This window comes from Dipodomys merriami, unplaced genomic scaffold (genome assembly GCF_024711535.1).
Source record: "Dipodomys merriami isolate MVZ:Mamm:240054 unplaced genomic scaffold, mDipMer1.0.p SCAF_19, whole genome shotgun sequence".
Lineage (NCBI taxonomy): Eukaryota > Metazoa > Chordata > Mammalia > Rodentia > Heteromyidae > Dipodomys > Dipodomys merriami.
Genome location: NW_027203270.1, coordinates 11169081 through 11196092, shown reverse-complemented (window position 1 = coordinate 11196092; position 27012 = coordinate 11169081). Strand labels below are relative to the sequence as shown.

At 43.2% G+C, this 27012-nt stretch overlaps 1 protein-coding gene across 1 annotated transcript in view; it reads left to right on the top strand.

The window, feature by feature from the left end:
* Positions 1 to 3927: 3927 nt before the first annotated feature.
* Suz12 (SUZ12 polycomb repressive complex 2 subunit) overlaps positions 3928 to 27012 on the top strand; it is a 52959-nt gene continuing 29874 nt past the window's right edge. The window contains exons 1-6 of the mRNA XM_070027251.1: positions 3928 to 4471; positions 7031 to 7077; positions 7167 to 7231; positions 13244 to 13312; positions 17139 to 17188; positions 21353 to 21438. Of these exons, the coding sequence (XP_069883352.1) occupies positions 4147 to 4471; positions 7031 to 7077; positions 7167 to 7231; positions 13244 to 13312; positions 17139 to 17188; positions 21353 to 21438 (642 nt within the window). The 5' untranslated portion in view covers positions 3928 to 4146. The remainder of the gene's footprint in view (positions 4472 to 7030; positions 7078 to 7166; positions 7232 to 13243; positions 13313 to 17138; positions 17189 to 21352; positions 21439 to 27012) is intronic.

Here is a 27012-nt window from a genome sequence, read left to right as displayed (position 1 = left end):
TAGTTCTGTGGCATGATGATCCTGAGTGGGGCTTCAGGAGATGAACTGCTTGGATTAGAATCCTCAACCACAGACCTAATGCAAATTTCTTTTTTTTTTTTTTTTTTTTTGGGTCCGGTCATGGGGCCTGAACTCTGGGCCTGGGTGCTGTTCCTCAGCTCTTCAGCTCAAGGCTAGCACTCTACCACTTGAGCCACAGCGCCACTTCTGGCTTTTTTCTTATTGCTTATGTGGTGCTGGGGAATCCAGGGCCTCAGGCATGCAAGGCAAGCGCTCTACCACTGAGCCACCTTCCCAGCCCCACCTAGTGCAAATTTCTTAACAGGTTTTAGTATTTTCTCCCCTCAACCAAAAAAAAAAAAAAAACAAAATTAAAAACACTTTGCTAGGGGTTAGAAAAGTGGCTCAGTAGTAAGAGTGCTTACCTTGCATGTATGAGGCCCTGGGTTTGAGTCCTCAGCACCACATAAGCAAGGGCGCTGTGGTGCAAGTGGTAGAGTGCTAGCCTTAAGCTGAAGAGCTGAGGGACAGTGTCCAAGCCCAGAGTTGTGGCCTCACAACTGACAAAACAACAACAAAAGACCCAACACTTTTCTATAGCACATGTTTTTCTGTATTTATTTATTTGCTGGTCCTGGGATTTGAACTCAGGGCTGGTCACTGTCCATGAGCTTTTTTGCTCAAGGCTAGCATCCTACCACTTTGCAAGGCAAGCGCTTGCCACTGAGCCACCTTCCCAACCCATCCTACCACTTTGAGCCACAGCACCACTTCTGGTTTTCTGGGGATTAATTGGAGATAAGAGTCTTATGGCCTTTCCTGCCTAGGCTGGTTTTGAACTCAGAACCTCAGATCTCAGCCTCTTGAGTAGCTAGGATTACAGGTGTGAGCCACTAGTGCCCAGCTAATTGCTATTTTTTTTTTTTTTTTTTTTTTTGGGTCTGGTCGTGGGGCCTGAACTCTGGGCCTGGGCGCTGTTCCTCAGCTCTTCAGCTCAAGGTGAGTGCTCTACCACTTGAGCCACAGCGCCACTTCTGGCTTTTTGCTTATGTGGTGCTGAGGAATCGAACCCAGGGGCTCAGGCATGCAAGGCAAGCGCTCTACCACTGAGCCAACTTCCCAGCCAATTGCTATTTTTTGATGGAGACTGAAACTGACACTTTGGGCATGCCAAGTATACACTCCACTATGGAACCACTTCCTACTCCCACACAGAGTATGTCTGTAAATTGAATTAAGCTTGAACTTGAGAAGAAAAACCTTTAATTGTGTGTGTTTGTCCTTTACTGAGGCTTTAGAGCGAGCCTGGGTGCTGTCCTTGAGTTTTTGTGCTCTAACACTTGAGCCATAGCTCCATTTCCAGCTTTTTGGTGGTTAATGGGAGATAAAGAGTTCTCAAGGACTTTCCTGCCCATGCTGACTTCAAACCATGATCTTCATATCTCAGTCTCCTGAGTAGGATTACAAGCATGAGCCACCAGTACCTGGCTACCTTTTGTTTTTTAGGGCTTATAGTTCCATTTCAGATATGGTATGAAGAAGACTATCCAAATAAAACCCTTAGAAAATATAACTAAGATAACCTCTCAATTCTAATTTGTCAGAGGTAAAAATATATATATTTTTGGTATTCTTCATTAAATCCTAAAGAATTCAAAAGTGAGTGGGAAGGAAGATGAAAGAGAGGAAGGGAGATGATGAGCTTAATGATGTACATTTTGTTTGTATGGAAATACATCACAATAAAACTTCTTGGTACAACATATATATCTATATCTATTCCAGTAAAAAATATTTTAAGAAGAGAGCTTAAGAGGAGATTGTTTTTTAGAAATTTCATTTTAATTGGTTGAAAATTTAAGTAAAAATAATTATTCACTGGAAAAATATTTCAGAAGGGAGAATTTGTTATTTCTGATTCTCTCATAGTACTACTGGCTTTTTCTTGATCAGTACTGGTTGGCTAGGGTAAATGTGCATGTTTATACACAATACTTTCCATTTAAGAACAAGCCAGGTCTAGCTAGTTCTCTTTTCCTCAAAAGTTTGTGATCATCTTTATTTTTTTATTCTTTTGAGTCTATTTGTTCCTCCCAATCCTTCTTTGCCCACCCAAATGAGAACACCTTGACAAATGATAGAGTAGCATTTTGCCAGTTATCTTTAGCATTAACAAATTAGTATTGATTTATAACTTGATATTATATGATTTGCTTAGTTTAACTCTACAGACTGAATTGATTAAATCACATTTCCTACCCCCCTATAAAGCTAAAGATGAGAAAGCAAAAAACAAAAAAACCCCAAAAAATCCACGTGCCTCTGTGGGTGGTATTAATCGAAGGGCTTACTTCAGAAATCTAAAAGAGATTTAAAATTACCTTACACTTTTACAGATCTCATTACCTTTTCATACATGTTAACTACCCCTTTTAATCACTCTCTCTTACCCCTCCTCTGCCTTTTCAAAACAATTTCGACAGGTTTCATTGCTCTATTCTTATAGTGGTAAATAATGTATCATGACAGCTTGAAAACACCTATTTTGTAGATTAACGAACTAGAAAGTATTCTAAACTTTTTCTTAATGTAAAATATGCCCTATCCTTTAAAAACATTAGTAACAAGTATACTTAATTCCGGACAGGGAAAAATATACCTCATCGCAGATGTTCTTGAAAATGCCAAATATTATTCGAACCGCAAACACACGTGGAACTCACTGGGCACCGGGGCACACGTTAGATACAATCAGCACTTTAGATATTTAAATAACCATTCCAAAGATAACTACTTCGGTAAACAAACTACATAACCATTCCAAAGACCTTTTTGGTAAACAGTTTTGACAGTCCCCAGGAAGAACCCAAAGACAGAGAGGGTAGTTTTTGTAGGTATGGATTTCGGAGAAGAGAAGGTGTCTCGGTAACTTCCCAACCGGATCACGGGATTTGAACTGGAGGAACATCCCCGGACAGATCCTTCTGTCCAACCTGAAATCCCAATCTTTCAGTTCTACAAACCCCACACCCAACCTCGACCAAAAGCCTGAATGGGGCCTAGGTGGGCGTGGGTTTCTGAGCACGGAATGAATGAATTCGCAGGAGTCCCTACTTCCACCACCCACTTCGTCTCGCGTGGGGAGGAGGGAGGGGGGGGAAAGGGGAACCATATCTCTATTCTGAACCCGTCTCGCTGACAAGCCACCACGCTTCTCAGGAAGGATCCCGAAGCCTCTCCACAACACCCACCCAAGCAGTTTTGCTGAGACACAAGTGCCCGGGGCGGAGGCCGCGTCCCAGCCCAACGCGGCCGCCGCCGCCCCAGGCTGCGCTGAGGGGGAGGGGAGCTCAGCCGCGGGTGGCCGGGGGCACGTGGCGGCCGAGGGCACGGGGGATGCGGATGACCGCCACTGTGGGGTTCTAACCCCGGCCGTGGGCACCGGAGGGGAGGGGTCTCCCCCTCCCCCCAACAAACCCCCTTCCTGAGACTTCAGAGACTCCCTTCCTCCGACAGATCCATCTCCAGCCCCAGACACCCTCCGACGCCCGCACCCCCTTCACAGGTCCAGCAACCTCCCTTCCCTCCCCGGCCCCCCCGGGGGCGGCGACTGACGACGCTCGGAGGGCGAGAAACGGCTTCCGAACACGGATCTTAAGGTCTCTCTCTCCCCACAATGCACCGGGGCCAGCAGGAAGGCCGCTCCGACCCCTAATTTTCCCGCGAATTCAGTTCAAAGAGGCGGCCGGGCCCGCGATCGGCAGCGCGCACGGGCCAACCAAGCCGCGCCTGGGTAAGAAGCGCCTCCGCGTGACTGACGGGGGAATCCGTGGGCCAACGAGCTGAGCTGCCGGGCGGCGCGCGCTCCCGCCAGCCAATCAGAGCGCCGGGCGGGGAAGTGGGCGGAGCGAGGCCAGGGTAGGGTGAGCGGCCTCCGAAGCAGAGCGGGGCTCCGAGGAGACACTTTTTTTTTTTTCCTCCCTCCTTCCCTCCTCTCCTCCTCCCTTCCCTTCCCCTCTCCTCCCCTCACTCCTCCTTCCCCCCTCGGTCCGCCGGAGGCTGCTGGGGCGAGCGGCGGTGTTGCAGGCGCTTACTCTCCGGGGCCGCCCGGCGGGTAGCTGGCGGGGGGAGGAGGCAGGAACCGCGATGGCGCCTCAGAAGCACGGCGGTGGGGGAGGGGGCGGCTCGGGGCCCAGCGCGGGGTCCGGGGGAGGCGGCTTCGGGGGTTCGGCGGCAGTGGCGGCCGCGACCGCGTCGGGCGGCAAATCCGGCGGCGGGGGCGGTGGAGGCGGCGGCGGCGGTTACTCGGCCTCCTCCTCCTCCTCCGCGGCAGCGGCGGCGGCGGCGGCGGCGGCGGCAGCGGCGGCGGCAGCGGCGGCGGCGGCGGCGGGGGCCGCCGTGTTACCGGTGAAGAAGCCGAAAATGGAGCACGTCCAGGCTGACCACGAGCTTTTCCTCCAGGCCTTTGAGAGTGAGTGTGCGCGAGGCTGGGAGGGCTGGACTGCCCACCCCAGGGCGATCGGGGACGGGACGGTCCGCCGGTTCCCCCCCCCTCACCCTCCACCCCGGCTCTTGGGAGTTCACTTGCTTTGGGGGCGGAGGGAGGACGCGACTCCCGGGACCCGCCGGTTGGGGCCTTAGGGCGAGGTGGAAGGGGAAGCCGGGTAGATCCGTGCCTGCCCGGGGGACACCTTCCCCCCCCCCCGCTCTCCCCCCACTCGGGTCGCACCTCTCGAGAGGCTCGGCTTCGGGGCCCCACGTTCGATCGAGATTTTAGAGCCGAGGAGGTGACGGTGGAAACGAAGTACAGTCCGATCCTAGAGGAGTTCTTGTTTTCTTTCGTGCCTTCCGGATTGGAGGAGTCCCGGGGTGTCTGGCTGCAGATTTGTTTTTTGGGGGGGGGCGGGGGGTTGAGGGTGGAAAAGCGGAGCGAGTGGTCATCCTCAAGTCGTGTAGCTTGGGTGCTCGCTAACTCGTGCTGCACCTTAACATGGCACCTCTGGCTGCTTTTAAACCTTTCAGATCTGTCCGCCCATTTTAGGGCCACATAGACTGAGGCCGAGGGTGAGTCCCGGGCTCTACTCTTACACGCGACCAGATTCTCTGCTTTTTGCAGGCTCCTCGTAGGGAGAAACTGACTTGTTTGTAAAAGGGAGCCAGGTGCCTGGAAACAAACAATAGAATTCATAAACAATTTCCTGACTATAAGTAATCGTAACTATTCTTTACTGAAAGTTCTACCCTGATTCTTTTCTCGTGTGTGTGTGTGTGTGTGTGTGTGTGTGTGTGTGTATGTGTGTGTGTAAGGAGCTGAGGGTCTTAAGGAAACTTGAATAAAACTCAGCTGTACTGCTGAATGTCTTTATTTACAATATTACTGTGGCATATGTTAAGGGCATGGTATCAGCTGTGGGCAAAAGACAAACTAAATTGTTTAAAACCCTTCTTATTAGTGCTTCAGGAAATTCTGATTAGAATTTAATGAAGGAATTTCAATTTTTATTGAAATTAATATTGAACCTGTGTCGGAAGATTTCACATTTTTCTTTTGCCTATTAACACTTGGTAAAATCTGGGAAAGCTTTAATTGGAAGTATAGAGAACTGGAATAAAAAATGAACATACTTGTTTGTACCTCTGCTAAAACATTTCATCTTTTAGTTGAATTTGAATTTAAAGCCAAACTAACTGAAGATTAAGTCGAAATTTAAAACTTTTCAAATGTTGTGAGAGCATAAGTCCATCTAGAAGGTTTTAACTATTTGCTTTCTAATGAGTCCATCAGGGAGAAGTCAGTTGTCACTAAGAGCTAGATCTGATCAGGAAGCAACTTGATTATTCTCTGATACTGATTTTAGTTGCTGGCAAGTTGGAATGCTTTAATAAAGTTATTAAGTATATAGCTAATTCACTTTTAGTTTATTTTGACATAGCTATATGTAAAACGTGATGATATTAGCTCATTAACATCCCAGGTATGTGGATGTATTTTTTAACTTTGACATAAGTAAGTCCCTTACAAGAAATTACTTTTTAGCTGATTTAGGCATTAAGAAGACTTTTTGGAATCTGTCAATTGTACAGAGAATATAATGGAGGCAGTATTTACATTGAGTAAGATACATAAAATGATACCAGAATTAAAAATGCTCATTGAATGAAGTTTATAGTATTAGCTTTAATCAAATCTATATTATAAGGTCAGGGAATGGTTTTACTTTTCCTGCGTGTGCCTGTGTACGTGTCCCTGTGTGTCCATGTGAGTGCGCATGTGCCTGTCCTCCAGGGCATGAACTCAAGGCCTAGATGCTGTCTCTGAGCTTTTTTGCTAAAGGCTTTTCCCCTGGAACCACAGCCCTACTTCCGGATTTTTTTTTCCTTAGTCGTGGGGCTTGAACTCTGGGCATAGGCCATGCTGGCGCTCTTCAGCTCAAAGTGAGCGCTCTACCACTTGACCCACAGCACCACTTCCAGTTTTGTGGTGGATAATTGGAGATAAGAGTCTCAGGACTTTCCTACCTGGGCTGGCTTTGAACTGTGATCCTCAGATATCAGCCTCCTGAGTAGCTAGGATTACAGACCTGAACCACCCACGTTGGCTAGCTATACAAGATTTTGAAATGATCAGTTAAAAAGAAAATTCATTTTGTTTGGCCTCAATAAGTTACTTTGTTGACGACTACTTCCTTTCAGTTATTTTTCTGGAAGATGGATGATAAATAGCTCAAGGAAGTTAATATAACTATTGCCTTTTAGTCTTGTTCTGTAACAGTGGCTACCTTGGAAAGGTTTCATGATAAGATTGTTGAGAGCTTTAATGCAGATGAACTTTTATGAATGTATGTCATAGATTGAATGTATTTTGATCCTACTGTCTGTAATGATTTTCTTGATAAAAATGTTTAGTATCCTATTTCTGTAATACACAATTTACATTGGTTATAGTTTGGGTGGTCATGGATTAGGTTGATAGTTTCCTGACATGTTTGTACATTTGGATGATACATATATTTTGTTTTCTGCTATCTAGAACCAACACAGATCTATAGATTTCTTCGAACTCGAAATCTCATAGCAGTAAGTAATCAGTGGAATTCATCAATATTATTTCAGTTTTATAACTTAATATATATTTAGTTTTAATTTTTTTCCACCTTTTTTTACAGCCAATCTTTTTGCACAGAACTCTTACTTACATGTCTCATCGAAACTCCAGAACGAATATCAAAAGGTATATTTCTATGAATCTTATTTTAGATATACCAAACTACTTAAAAATTTTGTCTTTGGGCCTGGGAATGTGGCTTAGTGGTAGAGTGCTTGCCTAGCATGCATTAACTGGGTTCAATTCCCCAGTACCATATAAACAGAAAAAGCCAGAAGTGGTGCTGTGGCTCAAGCAGTAGAGTGCTAGCCTTGAACAAAAACAGCTCAGGGACAGTGCCCAGACCCTGACTTCAAGCCTCAGGATTGGCAAAGAAAAAAAAATTGTATTAAAGTACTACTAATTAAAGTACATATGAAAACAAGTGAAAGAGGACTAATTGAATTTGATACACATACACACACATACATATATATTATGTACATATACATATATTGTGAGGCCTGGGCATTGACCCTGGGCTTTTATGCTCGAGGCTAGTGCTCTGCCACTTTGAGCAACAGTTCCACTTCTAGTTTTTAGGTGGTTAGTTGGAGATAACTAAGAGTCTCAATCCTCAGATCTCAGCCTCCTGTGTAGTTAGGATTACAGTTATAAGCCACCAGTGCCTAGTAGATTGGTCGTTTTGTGTTTTTGTTTTTGTTTTGCCAGTCCTGGGGCTTGAAGTCAGGACCTGGATGTGTCCCTGAGCCTCTTTGTGCTCAAGGCTAGTGCCTAGTGCCCTAGCACTTGAGCTACAATGCCACTTCTAGCTTTTTTGACAAGTTTATTGGAGATGAGTCTCACAGGGACTTTTCTTTCCAGGCAGGCTTTGAACTGTGATCCTCAGATCTCAGCCTCCTGAGTAGCTGGATTACAGGTGTAAAATTTAAGCCCGGCTTAAATTTTAATATCATTTTATGAATTCTGGTTTGTTTGTTTATTTGGTTGGTCATGGAGCTTGAACTCTGGGCTTGGGCCCTGTCCTTGTACTCTTCAGCTCAAGGTGAGTGCTCTACTGTTTGAGCCACAGTGCCACTTCCAGTTTTCTACTGGTTTATTGGAAATAAGAGTCTCACGGGGGCTGGGAAGGTGGCTCAGTGGTAGAGTGCTTGCCTTGTATGCCTGAGGCCCTAGGTTCGATTCCTCAGCACCACATAAGCAAAAAGAAAAAAGCCAGAAGTGGCGCTGTGGCTCAAGTGGTAGAGTGCTAGCCTTGAGCTGAAGAGCTGAAGGACAGCGCCCAAGCCCAGAGTTCAGGCCCCACGACCGGACCCCAAAAAAACCAAAAAAACAGAATTCATAAAATGATATTAAAATTTAAGCCAGGTGCTGGTGGCTTACACCTGTAATCCAGCTACTCAGCTACCCAGGCCCAGAGTTCAGGCCCCACTACCGGACCCCTCCCCCCCAAACAAAACAAAACAAAAAGAGTCTCACGGACTTTTCCTGCCTGGGCTGGCTTTGAACCGAGATTCTCAGATCTCAGCCTCTTGAGTAGCTAGGATTACAAGCGTGAGCCACTGGCACCTGGCTTGAATTCTGGTTTTATTACTAGGTTTTTCCCCTCCCCAATTTTAGTAATGGAGTGGAAAGTGATTTGATTCATGTTTTATTCTTTGTTACTATTTGCAGGTTTGGTAGATGTCTAGGATTTAAATAATTACTAAAGAGCTCAGGGTAACTTGATACATAAGATCTAATAGTTACTTTAAAACTTGTCTAATGGAATTTGGGGTTTAGCTCAGCGGAAGAGCGCCTGCCTGGCGCCTGCCTGGCCTGGGTAAGACCCTGAGTTCGGTCCTCAGCTGGGGTGGGGTGGGGAGGGGAGACAACTTGGCTATGGTATGGCTGGGAATGTGGTTTAGTAGTAGTATGCTTTCCTAACATGCATGAAACCCTGGGTTCTATTCTTCAGTTTCACATAAACAGAAAAAGCAAGAAGTGGCACTTTGGCTCAAGTGGCAGAATGCTAGCCTTGAGCAAAAGAAGTTCAAGGACAGTATCCAGGCCCTGAGTTCAAGGCCCAGGACTTACTGGCACCAAAAACAAAAAAACAAAACTTAAGTCTAATGAGTAGCTTCTATAGTATAGATGCAAAAAGTCTCATTTGGGCCAGGTGCTGGTGACTCATGCCTCTAATCCTAGCTACTCAGGAGGCTGAGATCTGAGGATCGCAGTTCAAAGCCAGCCTGGGTAGGAAAGTCCATGAAACTCTTATCTCTGATTAACCAGAAAACCGGAAGTGGCATGGTAGCTCAAGTGATAGAGCACTAGCTTTGAGCTGAAAAGCTGAGGGACAGTGCTCAGGCCCAGAGTTAAAGCTTCATGACCGACCAAAAAAAAAAAAAATGTCATTTGCTGTCTTATGTGATTTCCTACTGAAGGGAATATACTTTTGAAGTCAGTTGGAGAGAGAGTCTAAAACTTGAAGGTACCATGATCATCTGGTCTTAAAACAAGGTCTGGAGGTGTGTGGTGAGAACTTATTTTTGCTGTGTGATATGTAGTACTTACCCAAGTGTAAAGGAATTAGTTCTTTTTTGTTGTTGTTGTTGTTGTTGTTCATGGAGCTTGAACTCTGGGCTTGAGCACTGCCCCTCAGCTTTTCAGCTAAGATTTCAACAGACCTGAACCACCAGGGTCTGGTTTCCACTGACTTATTTTTGGGATAGGGTCCATGTTGCTGCCCATGCTTGCCACCATGCCCAGCTTCTACCAGGTTTTTCTGCTTAGCTTCTATCCTTCTAATTTCAGCCTCCCACATATTTAAGATGACAGAGACTTAGCACTGTATTTAGCTATCAGAAACTTCTGCCCAGGCTCCTGTAACCACACTCATTGTTCCTACAAGTGTAAGCCATTGGTGACCCCACTTCATTCACCTTTTTTTTTTTTTTGGGTCCGGTCGTGGGGCCTGAACTCTGGGCCTGGGTGCTGTCCCTCAGCTCTTCAGCTCAAGTCTTGTGCTCTACCACTTGAGCCACAGCGCCACTTCTGGCTTTCTTTTTGCTTATGTGGTGCTGAGGAATCGAACCCAGGGCCTTGGGCATGCAAGGCAAGCACTCTACCACTGAGCTACCTTCCCAGCCCCTTCATTCACCTTTTTTGTGACAATTTAAAAATTTTTTTAATATATTTTTTATTGTAAAAATACTGTAGAGAGGGATTAGTTACATGAGTAAGTAATGAGCACATTTCCTGTTGAGCATTGTTACTTCCCCCTTTGTTTTTCCCCTACCACCCCTTTCTCCCCTCTCTTCTCCCCTCCCCCTGCAAGTTGTAAAGTTCCTTTTCAACAGTGTTTTGGGGATGATTTGATAACTCTTTGCCTTATTGTCTGAGGTACATTTCTGTTGTGGATTTTTGTTTTTGTTTTTATTATTGTTTGTTTTTGGTGCACTTACTGGTCCTTGAACTCAGGGCCTTGCACACTTGGTTAGCTTTTCTCACGATGAGGCTCAGGGATAGTGTCCAGACACCTAGTGACCCACTCCTATATTCCTAGTTACTCAGGAGGCTGAGAGCTGAGGATCATGTTTCGAAGCCAATCCAGACAGGAAAGTCCATGAGACTATTATTCCAAATAAACTACAAAAAAGCTAGAAATGGAGCTCTTTCTCAAGTGGTAAAGCACTTCCCCTGAGCAAAAGAAGCTCAGGGACATTGCATAGGCTCCATTTCAAGTCCCAGGAGTGGCATACATACCCACAAAATAACACTCTTAGTAAATATTTATACTGTACAGTTCTTTGTTACTAGCCTAAGAGAGTTGTTCAGGGCTAGGAATGTGGCTTAGTGGTAGAGTTTTTTCCTAGCTTTGTGGGTTTGATCCCTTAGTACAACATAAACAGAAAAAGCCACAACTGGCAGTGTGGCTCAAATGGTTAGAGTGCTAGCTTTGAGCAAATTCAGGGACAGTATCCAAGCCTTGAGTTCAAAGACTACCAAAAAAAAAGTTGTTAATTTTTCTTTTCTTTTTTACCTGTGGAGATTACAAATGTATTGCCAGCCTTACTATGTTCTGTGGAATGAAGCTTTGTTTTTTTGGCAGTCCTGGGGCTTGAACTCTGCAGGGTGCTAGTAGGTCAGGCCTGTAAACCTAGCTACTCAAGGGACTTGGATCTGAGGGTCATGATTGTAAGCCTAGGTAGGAAGGTTTATGAGACTTTTTTTTTTTTGGTCAGTCGTGGGGCTTGAACTCTGGGCCTGGGCGCTGTCCCTCAGCTCTTTAGCTCAAGGCTAGCGCTCTACCACTTCAGCTACAGCACCACTTCCGGTTTTCTGGTGGTTTATTGGAGATAGGAGTCTCACGGTCTCTCCTGCCCGGGCTGGCTTTGAACCAAGATCCTCAGATCTCAGCCTCCTGAGTAGCTAGGATTACAGGTGTGAGCCACCAGCGCCTGGCTATGAGACTCTTAATTCCAATTATACACCATAAAAGCTGGAAGTGGAGGTGTATTTCAAGTGGTAGAGCACTACCTGGAGCAAAGAAGCTGAAGGACAGCATCCAGGCCCTGAGTTCAAGCCTCAGGACCAGCAATCAATCAATTAGTCAATTTAGAAAGCTGATTTGTAATTTCATTATGTATTGACCTGTATGTCCACCTACAACTTTTTCATGATTTGTTTTTCAACTCTCTTTGGTGTAACATTTCATTTAACTTTATGCTCTGATATAACTTCTGAAGATGCCTTATGAGCTTCAGATACATTGTAGAGAACATCCATTTATGTATATTGCTAGTTGGGTTGCTTATACAGAATGTAAATAATTTATATTTGTTTGGCCCAGTTAAATAAATGTTTAAATACCTGCCAAAACTAAGGCACTGTGCCAAATATTGCATACTTAATGACAGTCATAACGTGGCATCATGAGGCTGAGATCTCAATATGGAGATTAGAAGCCAACCTGTATAAGCAAGTCTGAATCTTTTACCTCCAATTAGCTACCAGAAAGTTGGAATGGCTCAAGTTGTAGAGTAGTACCACTAGCCTTTAGTGAAAAAAAGCTAAGGGGATAGCACCCAGACCCTTGAGTCCAAACCCTAACACTAGCACAAATTTAAAAATTTCCTTTTTTTTTTTTTTTTTTTTGTCAATTGTGGGGTTTGAATTCTGGGCCTAGGTGCTGTCCCTTAGCTCTTCAGCTCAAGGTTAGTGCTCTGCCACTTGAGCCACAGTGCCATTTCCAGTTTTTATTGGAGATATGAGTCTTATGGACTTTCCTGCCAGAGCTGGTTTTGAACCATGATCCTCAGATCTCAGCCTCTGGAGTAGCTAGGAATACAGGCTTAAGCCACTGGTGCCTGGCAACAATTTCCTTCTCTATAGTAGGAAAATAAAATATTTACTAGCTTTCCTCCTTTTTCTTTTTCTTTTTTTTGTGGTCTAGTCGTGGGGCCTGAACTCTGGGCCTGGGTGCTGTCCCTCAGCTCAAGGCTAGCACTCTACCACTTGAGCCACAGCGCCCACTTCAGGCTTTTTTTCTTACGTGGTGCTGAGGAATCGAACCCAAGGCCTCATGCATGCAAGGCAAGCGCTCTACCACTGAGCCACCTTCCCAGCCCCTCTTTTTTCTTTTTCTTAGTCATAGTGCTTGAACTCAGCCTGGGTGCTGTCCTTGAGCTTTTTCGGTCAAGGCTAGCTCTCTGTGACTTTCAGCCGTACCCCACTTCTGGTTTTCTAGTAATTAATCGGAGATGATAATCTCATTTATTTTTCTGTCTGGGGTTGGCTTCTAACTCTGATCCTCAGATCTCAGCCTCCTGAGTAGCTATAACTACAGGTGTGAGCCACCAGTGCCCAGCCTTATCTAGCTTTCATATATGTGGATCACTAATAGATATATGTCTATATTCAGAAGTAGCAAGAAATCACTGATTTTAGGTAATGACAAAAGATTAGATAGAAAAGTTAGCATTGAAAATTCAGCTTAAAGGTATGGTTGTATATTTCTCAGCAATAGTCATTGTTAAGGATAACCATTTATAATTGCTAAAAACATGTTTCCCATCGTGCCTATTAGGGATAGTAAAGTGTAATTTGTGTTTTTTCCCAGTTGAACTAAGTGATTATTTTATCTATTTCTTCCAGGAAAGCATTTAAGGTTGATGATATGTTATCAAAAGTAGAGAAAATGAAAGGAGAACAAGAATCTCATAGGTAAGCTAAGTTACAGTTTACATTAAATGTTATATCTGAAGAAAGAGGAAAAATTAGTAGTGATAATTTCCCTAGCATTCAGCTCAGATATTGTCAGGAATTAGAAAAGTGAATTTGAAGCTTTTCTTAAAACTTCGATAGCATTTTTAAGCCTATGTTCAATGTGAGGTAAACTCATTGTTTGGGTTTGTTATTATTTATCTGTATTTCCACTTCTGGCATTTTGAATTAAAACCTGTCATTTGTACAGTTGATCTTATTCCTACTATCTCATTTAAGGAGGAGGTGAAACATTTATGACACAATATGTGATAGGTGTTGTACTATATTACCTCTTCTAACCAGTGATTCACAAATATAAAAATGCGAATAGCTTTAAAAATATTTTTTCCTTCTCATTTGCCCCTCAGGAAAAATATCCATGATTTTATTTGATATTGCTCTCACATGATAGTTTCAGGAATTTGATACACTTATTCTAAGTTTTCAAATATATAACCAGAACTAATCCCTAAAAAATACTTTGACTAGTTTGCTATCTTCCTGTTCCAGATAATATACTTGTATTGTTCTCTGGCATGTAAAATAAATTCAATAATTCAATATATTGTAACATGCTTAGTATAATGGTTTTTTTTTTTTTTGGGTCCGGTTGTGGGGCCTGAACTCTGGGCCTGAGCGCTGTCCCTCAGCTCTTCAGCTCAAGGCTAGCGCTCTACCACTTGAGCCACAGCGCCACTTCCGGCTCTTTTCTTTTTGCTTATGTGGTGCTGAGGAATCGAACCCAGGGCCTTGAGCATGCAAGGCAAGCGCTCTACCACTGAGCCACCTTCCCAGCCCCATGCTTAGTATAATGTTTATGCTTGTCAATATTTAGAGACAACAACTGTAGAGTCTCTGCATCATCCCTTCCCCCCATTTAGGACCTTGTGAATATTTAGGACCTTGTGAATATTTGGCAAGTGCTGTATCCCACTGAGTTGAATCCATACTGTGCTTTTTTTTTCTTTTCTCTCTCTCCCTTTCCTTGCTGGTATTGGGACTTAACTCCTCTCTCCTGTAGCATTTTTGCACAGTGTTGGTGCTCTACAACTTGGGCCAAAGCTCTATCTCTGGCTTATTGGTAGTTAATTGGAAACAGGAGTCTCATGGGCTCTGTTGCTCAGGGTTGACTTCAAACTACCATACTTAGCTCTTAACCTTCCCAGGTAGCTAGGATTACAGGTGTTAGCCATCACTGACCATCTTTTTTTTTTTTTTTTTTTTTTTTAAATTGTATTTTATTTTATTTGAGAACATACTGTACAGGGGGGCTATCACTGACCATCTTAAACTGGACTCTTTTTTTTTTTTTGTGGGTTGTGGGCTTGAACTCGGCCTGGGCCCTGTCCCTCAGCTCTTCGGCTCAAGGCTAAGCACTCTACCACAGCACCACTTCCAGTTTTCTGGTGGCTAATTTGAGATAAAAGTCTTATGGATGTTCCTTCCCGGGCTGGCTTTGAACCTCAAACCTCAAATCTCAGCCTCCTGAGTAGTTAGGATTACAGGTGTGAGCCACCAGTGCTTGGCTTAAACTGGACTCTTTGCAAAGACTCAAGGGGAGAATTACCAAAACCAGGGTAGAAACACTGAAATCACGAATTTTTCCTAAGTGAACCTTGCACACATAATTTTTCAGTACTTACGATATTATCAGTGTGTAGTGAGCTTGTTTTTTGGTGTTAGGGATGGATGCCAGGGGCTCTCATACCAGGCACATGCTCTACCATGAAGCTTCACCTTCAGCTCATGGAAAGCATTCAATAAAATACCACCATGAGGGGCTGGGGAGGTGGCTCAGTGGTAGAGCGCTTGCATGCCTGAGGCCCTGGGTTCGATTCCTCAGCACCACATAAGAAAAAAGCTGAAGTGGCGCTGTGGCTGAAGTGGTATAGCGCTAGCCTTGAGCTGAAGAGCTGAGGGACAGCACCTAGGCCCAGAGTTCAGTCCCCACAACTGGACCTTAAAAAAAAAAAAACCACCATGACTGTTAACTATCTGTGAAACCCTTCAGAGGCCCAAGATTTCTTTATAGCCTTCTGCAGTCTTATACCATAGAACAATGTAACAAATAAGCTTGTTAAAGCTTTCTTTGCTGTTTATCTCATCCTAATAGTTTCTGAATTATCAGTAACTATTTTTTAAAAACAAAGAATTTACTAATTGCTGCCTTTTCTTTTTTTTTTGGTCAGTTGTAGGGCTTGAACTTTGGGCCTGGGCAATGTACCTTAGCTCTTCAGCATATGGCTAACACTCTTATCACTTGAGTGACACCACCACTTCTGGTTTTCTGATGATTAATTGGAGATAGGAGTCTTACACTCCTGCTCGGTCTGGCTTTGAACTGTGATTTCATCTCAGCCTCTTGAGTAGCTAGGATTACATGTGAGAGCCAACCAATAGCGTCTGGCTTGATGCCTTTTTAAAATGTGGTTTTGGAGATTTTTTTGGTTTTTTGGCAGTCCTAGGGCTTGAGTTTAGGGCCTGAGCATTGCCTTTCAGCTTTTGTGCGTAAGTCTAACCTTCTACCACTTGAGCCTTGGCTCCACTTCAGGCCTTTTGGTAGTTTATTGTAGAAAAGAGTCTTAGTAGAATTTCTGGCCTGTGGTAGTTTTGAACTCTGATCCTCAGATCTTAGCCTCCTGAGTAGCTAGGGTTACAGTATGAGCCACCAGCTTTTAGCTAGTCCTGGAATTTTGAACTCAGGCTCTGTCTCTTTGGCTTTGTTGCTAGGAGTTGGGGAGAATGGGTAGTTCTATAGTACTTGAGCCATACCTCTAGGCCTACTTTTTGCTGGAGATTGGGAGATGGTGTCTCAAAGCCTTTTTTGCCTGAGCCGGCCTCAAAACTCTGTCCTTTAAATTTCTGTCTCCTGCGTGTAGTTAAGGGTTTCAGTGGTGAGCCTCTTGACTTCTGATTTCTTTTCCTTATCTATGGCTTTTAAAGCTGAAAGTAAAAATTGCATTTAGAAAATAAAGCACAAATTATAGCAGATTTTTTTTGTTTTGTTTTGTTTTTGGTTGCTTGTGGGGCTTGAACTCTGGGCACTGTCCCAGAGCTATTTATTTTGATGTATATCAACATACTTTGGATATTATACGTAAGAGGAAAAGCACATTGAGCCATGGGCCATAGGAGCAGTTGAGAATGAAAGAAATTGCTGGGCAGCTCATGCCTATAATCCTAGCTACTTAGGATTGCCGTCTATAGCCAGCTGGGGCAGGAAAGTTCAAGACTAATTTCAAATTAATCACCAAAAAGCTGGAAGTACAGGTGTGGCTCAAGAACAAACAAAAAAGTTGAAAGACAATGCCTAGTCCCTAGTTCAAGCCCCAGGACCAGGGCTCACACACTTATGTGCACATGCATGTATCCACTAAGAAATATCAAATTTGGGATTTGTGCTCTTGAATCTTAAATTCCAGGGCTGGGAAGGTGGCTCAGTGGTAGAGCGCTTGCCTTGCATGCCTGAGGCCCTGGGTTCGATTCCTCAGCACCACATAAGCAAAAAGCTGGAAGTGGCGTTGTGTCTTAAGTGGTAGAGTGCTAGCCTTGAGTTGAAGAGCTGAGGGACAGCACCCAAGCCCAGAGTTCAGGCCCCACGAACGGACCCCAAAAAAAGAGAAAAAAAAAAAGAATCTTAAATTCCAGGGTAGCCTGGACCTCTTAAAACGAGGAGAAAATAAAATGTTTTATAAATTAGCTGGAGTAGTTTTGACTCAATGTTATATTTTAAAGTCTAGGGCATTATAGAGCATGAAATGATAAACTCTTTTGTTTCATTTAGCTTGTCTGCTCATCTGCAGCTTACATTTACTGGTTTCTTCCACAAAAATGGTATGTACTTGGACAAAACGATGCTGATTTTGATTTCATTTGGTTAATTTTTTTATTTGGCTATTTTAATTAAGTGTGTATGTGTATGTATGTATGTATGTATGTATGTATGTGCTTTACTGTAGATGGAACGTTTGGCATCTCTCAAACTATGCACCTGCTTTGCCATTAAGCTATAGTCCTTAGCTCTCTGATAATGCTTTTGAACATTAAGTTATAGAAGTTAATAAAAAATTAACGAATTGCCTTACAACTAGGCTATATGAAGAATCTCAATGTGATTATCTTGCATAAATATTCTGAGTTGATGTAATTGTATGTTATTTAAAATAACAAACATGCCTAGTGCCTATGACTCATTCCTGTGATACTAGCTACTCAAGAGGCTGAGATCTGTCCAATCCAGGCAGGAAAGTCTGTTAGAATCTTATCCTAGCTACTTAGGAGGCTGAAATCCTCGATTCTTGGTTCACAGCCAGCCCTGATAGGAAGGTCTGTGAGACTCTTACCTCCAACTAACCACCAGAAAACCTGAAATGCCACTGGCTCAAAATGGTAGAGTGCTAGCCCTGAGCAAAAGAGCTCAGGGACAGTGCCCAGGCCCTGAGTTTAAGTCCCCAAACCACTGCCACCACCAACAAAAAGCTGGGGCTGGGAAGGTGGCGTAGTGGTAGATTGCTTGCCTACCACGCTTGGGTTGGATTCCTCAGTACCACATAAACAAAAGTCAGAAGTGGTGCTGTGGCTCAAGTGGTAGGGTGCTAACTTTGAGCAAAAAAAGCTCAAGGACAGTGCCCAGGCCCTGAGTTCAAGCCCCAGAACTGGCAAAAAGAAAGCTGAAAGTAGTTTGTTGTACAAAGTGGTAGAGCACCAACTTCAAGTGGAAAAGCTAAGGGACAGCACCAAGCCCTGAATTCAATCCCCAGTACTGGCACACAAAACAAACAAAACAACTGAAATAGTATTATCAATGTGATGTTATCAGTATGTCAGGTATCATGCCATGGAGTTTTATTAACAGCTCAATGAATGCTGGAGAAGTTACAGTTTGCAGAGTAGTTAAAATATCCATCTTCAGTTTGTGTGTATGTCCTATCAGGGAACAGTGTCCATCTTAAATTTGTGTGTATGTCCTATCAGGGAACAGTTAAAACTTTTCTTAGTGACATGCCAAGTTTGTTCCCATTATTCAGGGAAGAAACAAAGTTTAGAGTGGGGGCAATCATAACTGAATACATAATTTTTTTTTTTTTGGGTCTGGTCCTTGGGCCTGAACTCTGGGCCTGGGCACTGTCCCTCAGCTCTTCAGCTCAAGGCTAGCACTCGAGCCATAGTGCCACTTTAGCCTTTTTTCTTTTTGCTTAGGTGGTGCTGAAGAATCAAACCCAGGGCCTCATGCATGCAAGGCAAGCGCTCTATCACTGAGCCACCTTCCCAGCCCATGAATAGATCATTCCTATGCCTTTTATCTAAGATGTTTGACATTTGTTCATGTCTATTATCAGTTAAGGTCGTCTTTGCTTTATTTTTGTGCAGAAGTAACCTGAATAGCATACTGTTTTTTTTCCCTTTAAATTATTTAGAATTGTGTAATAGAATCCTTATTCTAAACATCTGAACTTGGTTTTCTTTGATACCTCTGAAGCACATGGGCACTATAATAGATTATAATTTGCCTTTTATCGTTTCACTAGCCCTTTGTTTCCAGGAACTTATAAGACATACTAAATTATCATTGAAATTTTATCTTTGTGAGGAAGTCTTAAGTCTTTTTTTTCCTATCTACCTGACAAAATATGGAAAGTTTTTCCATTTTCTTCATGTTATTAAAATGAATGAGGAAATACAGTTAGTAGTTCTATTTCCTAAAAGTGATTTACTATTACAGTTAGTAGAAGTTAAGAAATTAGTGGAAGTTCAGAAGAATTAAGGAGAAGCAGATGTATTAGCTTTCTTGTTCAGTCATATTATAACTTTCAGGTCTTCAACCCTTTCCTGGAATAATGTTTTAAAAGAAATCAGTACAGAAAACTAATATCGACATCTCTAAAATCTGATTTTTTTTTTTTTTTGGTCCGTCATGGGCCTGAACTCTAGGCCCGGGCCCTGTCCCTTAGCTCTTCAGGTCAAGGTTAGCACTCTACCACTTGAGCCACAGTGCCATGTCTGGCTTTTTCTGCTTATGTGGTGCTGAGGAATCAACCCAGAGCCTCATGCATGCAAGGCAAGCACTCTACCACTGAGCCACCTTCCCAGCCTTGTTTTTCTTTTCAAAAGGGACTTTTTTTTTTGCTAGTCCCATAGCTTGAACTAAGTGCCTGGGTGCTATTCCTCAGCTTTTTTTGCTCAAGGCTGGCACTCTTCTACTTGAGCCACAGCTCTACTTCTAAATTTTTTTCTGGAATATTGGAGAAAAGAGTCTCACAGACTTCCTGCCTGGGCTGGCTTTTTAAACAGCAATCCTCAGATCTCAGTTTCCTGAGTAGCTAGGATTATAGGCACGAGCCATTGGGAGCTTGGATTGATGATCATTTTTTAGTAGAAAAAAAGTTATTAAAATCTCAAACCAAAATGACTTTTCAGTATATATTGATAAAATAATTTGGTAGGTTTGAGCTTTTAATAAATACCTCTGGGACTTTAAAGATAAATTATAATACTTTATGAAAATAATATAGCAAATATAGGCTTATATTGAAATTTTCTAGTGGATTTCAAAAGAAGGGAAGAAAATTTAGTGTGATTGCTCCTCTAGAACTATTTCACTCATTCTGTCAAGGAATTTTAATTGTATTTGCCAAAGTTACAAATAGTTTAATATGTTCCTTTATTATAAATGTTTTATCTTCAACTCAGAAACAGTAAATATTTGAGTATAAAACAGCTGAGTCAGTCAAAAGAATTTCAGAGTATATAGATAAGCAATATTTTTCTTGCGAAAGATTAAAAGGACTATATTAAAACTTTTTAAAAGCTGAAAAATTTTTTAAATTAAAAACTCCGGGGCTGGGAAGGTGGCTCAGAGGTAGAGCACTTGCCTTGCATGCCTGAGACCCTGGGTTTGATTCCTCAGCACCCCATGAGCAAAAAGAAAAAATCTGGGAGTGGTGCTGTAACTCAAGTGGTAGAGCGTTATCCTTGAGCTGAAGAGCTGAGGGACAGCGCCCAGGCCCAGAGTTTAGGCCCCAGGACCGGACCAAAAAACAAAACCAAACAAACAAACAAAAAAACTCAGCACAACAAAATCTATAAAATTATGTATACATAGGAAACATTCCCCTAAGCCTTCCCAAAACTACCTTTAAAGTATATACTCATTATCTCCCTATTGTGTGTGGCTTTCTTCTTGCTTTTAAAATCAAGTTTTTTGTTTGTTTGATTTTGGTCTGTTGTGGGGCTTGAACTCGGGGCCTGGGCGCTGTCCCTCAGCTCTTCAGCTCAAAGCCAGCGCTCTACCACTTGAGCCACAGCACCACTTCCAGTTTTCTGGCAGTTTATTAGAGATAAGAGTCTCAGGGACATTCCTGCCTGGGCTGGCTTTGAACCGTGATCCTCAGATCTCAGCCTCCTTAGTAGGGATTACAGGGGTGAGCCAGCAGTGCCCAGCTTTAAAATCAGCTTTTTAAAAGAGATTTTTGTTTTGTTTTGTTTGTTTGTTTGTTTTTTGGTCCGGTTGTGGGGCCTGAACTCTGGACCTGGGCACTGTCCCTCAGGTCTTCAGCTCAAGGCTAGCGCTCTACCACTTGAGCCACGGTGCCACTTTCGGTTTTTTCTTTTTGTTTATGTGGTGCTGAGGAATCGAACCCAGGGCCTCAGGCATGCAAGGCAAGCTCTCTACCACTGAGCCACCTTTCCAGCCCAAAAAGATATTTTTTTTTTAACTCGATATTTTTTTTTTTTTAAGTTGGAGCATTCCTTGGGCCAGGCATTTTTATTTTTGTAGGCCCCTCCTGTCCTTAGCCTCTTTTGCTCTCCTCCTTTGACTTTGCCCAGGACTGGTCTGGACTATTACCTTACATCTGTTTAAGAGCAGATATCAGAAAACAAAATGGGCCCTTACCCTGAGAAAACAAAATCTGTATGGCAGTACGTTTTTTACTGCTCATTTTAATATCACAGGTGTACCTTTTAAACTAGATCTTAAAGTCTTGAATTTCTATTTAGATAAGCCATCACAAAACTCAGAAAATGAACAAAATTCTGTTACCCTAGAAGTCCTGCTTGTGAAAGTTTGCCACAAAAAAAGAAAGGTAATGTATACAATGATACTTTTTTATAAGTGGACTGGTGTGTGTGTGTGTTTAGATAGGGTCTCTCCATGTATCCAAGGTCTGGCTAGAACTAGTGATCTTATCTTAGCCTCCAGGGCTGGCTGTCAGGGAGGTGGTACTATAAGTAGAATGATTTTTTAACATTGAACACACTTCATGCTTATATTGTATTTTTTAACTTGGGGCTTGGACTCAGTGCCTGGTTATTGTCCTTGAACTATTTTGCTCAAGGATAGCCTTCTACCACTTAAGTTACAGCTCTACTTCCAGCTATTTTGCTGCTTGGTTTGGTGATCAGAGTCTCAAAGAATTTCCTGAATGGGCTGCCTTTGAATTATAATCCTCAAATCTCAGCCTCCAAGGTAGCTAGGGTTACAGATGTGAGCCACTGGTTTAGTGCTTAGCCTGTGTATTGTATTTTAAGTCCTTTTTTCCTTATTAGTTAGCTGCATTTGAACTGGGTGCTTGTTTGTTTCTCTGGTGCTCTACCAATTAAGCCATATTTCTAACTCTCCGTTTATAGTTATTTTGGAGATAGAATCTTAAGACTTTACTGCTTGGGCAGAACTCAGATCTCAACTCTAGATCTCAGCCTCCTGAGTATCTAGTGTTATAGGTATGAGCCAGCTTAAAATCAGGTTTTATTTTTTATTTATTGCCAGTCCTGAGGCTTAAGCTGTGGGCCTGGGCACTGTTCTTTTTGCTCAAGCTAGCACTGTACCACCTGAGCCACAGTGCTACTTCTGGCTTTTTCTGTTTATGTGGTACTGAGGACTCAAACCCAGGACTACATGGATGCAAGGCAAGCACTCTACAGGTAAGCCACATTCTCAGCCCTTAAGGCCAGTTTTGAAACTTTAAAAAGGGAAGAAATATATTGATGGCTGAACTGTCATCTTTTAACTTCTTTTATCAATATTCCATGTGCTTTTACTTTGTCCAGTTGGGGTCAAAGGAATAAACCTGGGCATTATGTCATAAATTAGATGGATTCACTAATGTATCCAAATATTAGCCACCCATTGAAATTTTAAATGAAGACTTAAGAAAAGAGTTTTTCCAAGAGGATTGTATCTTATAATTCTATTCTTAAAGAGATAGTTTTTTTTTTTAACACATTGCTTTAGTTTGCTTGTATTTTAGAAGAAGAAATCATTTCACCAGAGAAACAAGTATTGCAATGTTCATGTTTCTTAGGAAACCTACGAAATTCAACTTGTATGTGTAGTAGCCTCAAGTCCTCTGTCTTGTAAGAAGACTAGGTAACGGACTTGGAAAGGTTATTGTTGCTGCTCTGCTTCCTAGATCACATTAAGATCCTAAAGGATGCCTGGCGCTGGTGGCTCATGCCTATAATCTTAGCTACTGAGGAGGCTGAGATCTGAGGATCATGGTTCAAAGCCAGCCCGGGCAGAAAAGTCTGTGAGACTCTTATCTCCAACTAACCACTAGAAAATCGGAAGTGGTGCTGTTGCTCAAGTGGTAGAGCGCTTGCCTTGAGCTAAAGAGATCAGGGATAGTGCCCAAGCCCAGAGTTCAAGACCCATAACTGACTTGAAAAAAAAAAAAAAGATCCTAAAGGGAATGAAAACTGCCAGAGTCCATGTAACTAAACTAAGGCTAAACAAAAACCAAAACAAAACAAAAAATTAAGGCTATTGGAGGGAGTTATGTGACTGTATATTTAAAAGTTAGAACAGGGCCAGGCCCTGGTGGCTCACACCTGTAATCCTAGCTACTCAGGAGACTAAGATCTGGGGATTGCAGTTCAAAGCCAGCCCAGGCAGGAAGCACCTGAGAGTCGAGAGTCTTCTCTCCAATAAACTACTAGAAAATCGGAAGTAGCGCTGTGGCTCAAGTGGTGGTGGTACAGCGCTAGCCTTGAGCTGAAGAGCTGAGGGACAGTGCTCAGGCCCAGAGTTCAAGCACCCCAACTAGCCCCCCCCAAAGGAAAAAAAAAACTACCCTGAAAAAGCTGGAAATGGGGCTGTGGGCTCAAGCCTTAAACACAAAGAATCTCAGAGACAGTGCCCAGACCCTGAGTTGAAACCCCATGACTGACCAAAAAAAAGTTAGAGCATACTTCTTACTACTTGTATCTATTCCCATATAGTTTGCGACAAGTATTGAAGTGAAAATTCTTCCAGATATGTTATTTAGAAAAAAATGCATATAGGTAAAGTATTCTTTTTGTGTGTTTCAAAGACAAAATAACAAAAGTTTTTGAGAAAATGTATATGCCTAACAGTAATAGTCTTTGTGGAGTGTAGGATTTTAGTTTTAGGTTTTAGTCAGTTGTGGGGCCTGGGTGCTGTCCCTCGGCTCTTCAGCTCAAGGGGAGTGCTGTACCACTTGAGCCACATCGCCACTTCTGGTTTTCTGAGTGGTTTATTGGAGATCAGAGTCTCATGGTCTTTCTTGCCCTGGCTGGCTGGCTGGCTTTGATCTGAGATCCTCAGATCTCAGCCTCTTGAGTAGCTAGGATTACAGGTATGAGCCACTGGCACTCGCCTGGCTGTTTTTTTACTTTTAAAAAATCAATTGCCAGCCTGTAATCTTAGCTGCTCATGAGGTTGAGATCTGAGGATTGTAGTTCAAGCCAGCTTGAGCAGAAAAGTCAATGAGACTCATTTCCAGTTAACCAGAAGAAAACCGGAAGTGAAGCTGTGGCTCAAAGTGGTAGAGAGCTAGCCTTGAGCTGAAGAGCTCAGGGACAGTGCCCAGGCCCTGAGTTCAAGCCCTACGACCAACAAAAAATAAATTGCAGGGGCTGGGAAGGTGGCTCAGTGGTAGAGCGCTTGCCTTGCATGCATGAGGCCCTGGGTTCGATTCCTTAGCACCACATAAACAAAAAAAAAAAGCCGGAAGTGACATTGTGGCTCAAGTGGTAGAGCACTAGACTTGAGCTGAAGAGCTGAGGGACAGCGTCCAGGCCCAGAGTTAGGCCCCACGACTGCCCCCCCCCCCAAAAAAAAAAAAAAAGATTGCAAAAGCTAGGTGAAGTGGTTCCTGATTACACTGAGGAGGTAGAGGCAGGAGAATTGTGAGTTCAGGGTAGGTTCTTGGGCTCTTTTACTAGTGAAACGTTTTCTTAACTGGAAAAATTTAAAGAAGCAACCATATAAAATGTTTTGTGAGACTGGGAATGTGGCTTAGTGGTAGAGTGCTTGCCTAGCATGCATGAAGCCCTGGGTTTGATTCCTCAGTGCCACATAACCAGAAAAATCCAGAAGTGGCACTGTGGCTCAGGTTATAGAGTGCTAGCCTTTAGCAAAAGAAGGTCAGGGACAGTGCCCAGGCTCTAAGTTCAAGCTCCAGGACTGGCAAAAAACAGAAATAATGTTTCATTTATTTTTACTTTTTAAATGAAAATTTTTTTAATATGGTACTGAGGAATTGAACCCAGGGCCTCATACCTGTTTGGAAGCAAGCACTCTGCCACTAAGTTACATTCTTAGCTGCTCTGAGCTCTCCCCTCCCCCACTACCCTCCCCTCCCTTTTTTTTTTCTTCCCCCAGTTGTGGGTCTTGAACTCTGGCCTGGGCTCTGTCCCTGAGCTCTTCAGCTCAAGGCTAGCACTCTACCACTTGAGCCGCAGCACCACTTCTAGTTTTCTGGTGGTTTATTGGAGATGAGAGTCTCTCGGACTTCAAAGCCCAGTCTGGCTTTGAACCTTGATTCTCAGATCTCATCTTCCTGAGTAGCTAGGATTACAGGCTTGAGCCACCAGCCCAGGGCCTCCAGAGTCTTAAATCGAGGTAATCATAGAAAAAGCTGGAAGTGGTGGGTGTGGCTCAAGTGGTAGAGTGCTAGCTTTGAGCAAATGGAGCTTGGGGACAGTGCCCGGGCCCAGAGAGTTCAAGACCCAGGACAGGCACACAAAAAATTCCTCAAGTTGATCAGTATTATTTAAATTTTTTTTTTACATTTTTTATTATTATAAAGGTGATTTACCAAATGGTTAGAGTATCATTTCTCTTAAAGAATATATTTGTGCTGGACACTGGTGGCCCATGCCTGTAATCCTAGATATTCAGGAGGCTGAGATCTGAGGATCACAGTTCAAAGCCAGCTCAGGCAGGAAAGTTGGTGAGACTCTTTTATCTTCAATAAACTACTCGAAAACTGGAAGTGGCACTGTGGCTCAAGTGGTAGAGCACTCGCCTTGAGCTGAAGAGCGCAGGGACAGCACCCAAGCCCAGAGTTCAAGACCCCTGACTGATTTAAAAAAAATAATATATATATATATATATATATTTGCTGGTCAACAGTGGCTCACACCTGTAATCCTAGCTGCTCAGGAAGATGATAACTGAGCATCAGGGTTCAAAGCTAGCCCAGGCAGGAAGAGACTTAACTCCAATTAACCATCTAAAAACTAGAAGTGGGAAGTCGGGCGCCAGTGGCTCACGCCTGTAATCCTAGCTACTCAGGAGGCTGAGATCTGAGGCTCATGGTTTAAAGCCAGCCCGGGCAGGAAAGTCTGAGACTCTTATTTCCAATTAACCAACAGAAAACCATAAGTGGTGCTGTGGCTCAAGTAGTAGAGTTTGGCCTTGAGCTGAAGAGCTGAGGGACATCACCCAGTCCCAGAGTTCAAGCCCTATGACCAATTAAAAAAAAAAAAGCCCAAAAAACTAGAAGTGGTGGCCCCGAAGGTGGTAGAGCACTTGCCTTGAGCTGAAGAGCTCAGGGACAGTGCCCAGGCTCAGAGTTCAGGCCCTATAACTGACAAAATAATAATAAAACAAAGTGGTAGAGTGGTAAAGTGGTAGACTTGAGCAGAAAATCTCAGGGATAGCACCCAGGCCATGAGTTTGAGCCTGATAACCAACACCACACACACAAACACATACACACAAACTGGTTGGAAATGGAGCTTGGTTTAGCTGGTAGATTGCTAGCTTTAAGGAAAAAAAAGTTCCTGGGCTGGGAAGGTGGCTCAGTGGTAGAGCGCTTGCCTTGCATGCTTGAGGCTCTGGGTTCGATTCCTCAGCACCACATAAGCAGGAAAAAAAGGCCGGAAGTGGTGCTGTGGCTCAAGTGGTAGAGTGCTAGCCTTGAACTGAAGAGCTGAGGGACAGCGTCCAAGCCCAGAGTTCAGGCCCCATGACCGGACCCCCCCCCCCCCCCCAAAAAAAAAAAAAAAAAAGTTCAAGTACAAGTACAGTGCCTAGGCCTTGAGTTCAAACCAGGACTGGCTAAACAAACAACTAAATACATGAATTTACTATTAGTATTACCTGGAGCTTATGATATCCAACTGTTTTTACTATTTCTAACTGTCTTATTTATTAGGTTAAAATAGAACATTGAGAAAAATGTTCATGTTATCAGAGTTTTAAATTTTTAAGCATGGATTTCTGAATCCATGTTTGTTTTTTTTTAATTGGGTATTCTAGATAATGAACCCAGGGCCTCCTGTAGGCTATGCTGGTGCTCTACCAGTGATCTCTGTCACCAACCCCTATTCTTTGTTTCTAATTCAAAACATCCAGATGATTATCAGCTAAATTTTGGATTTCATCATTTTCCTTATATTGTAGAAATCTT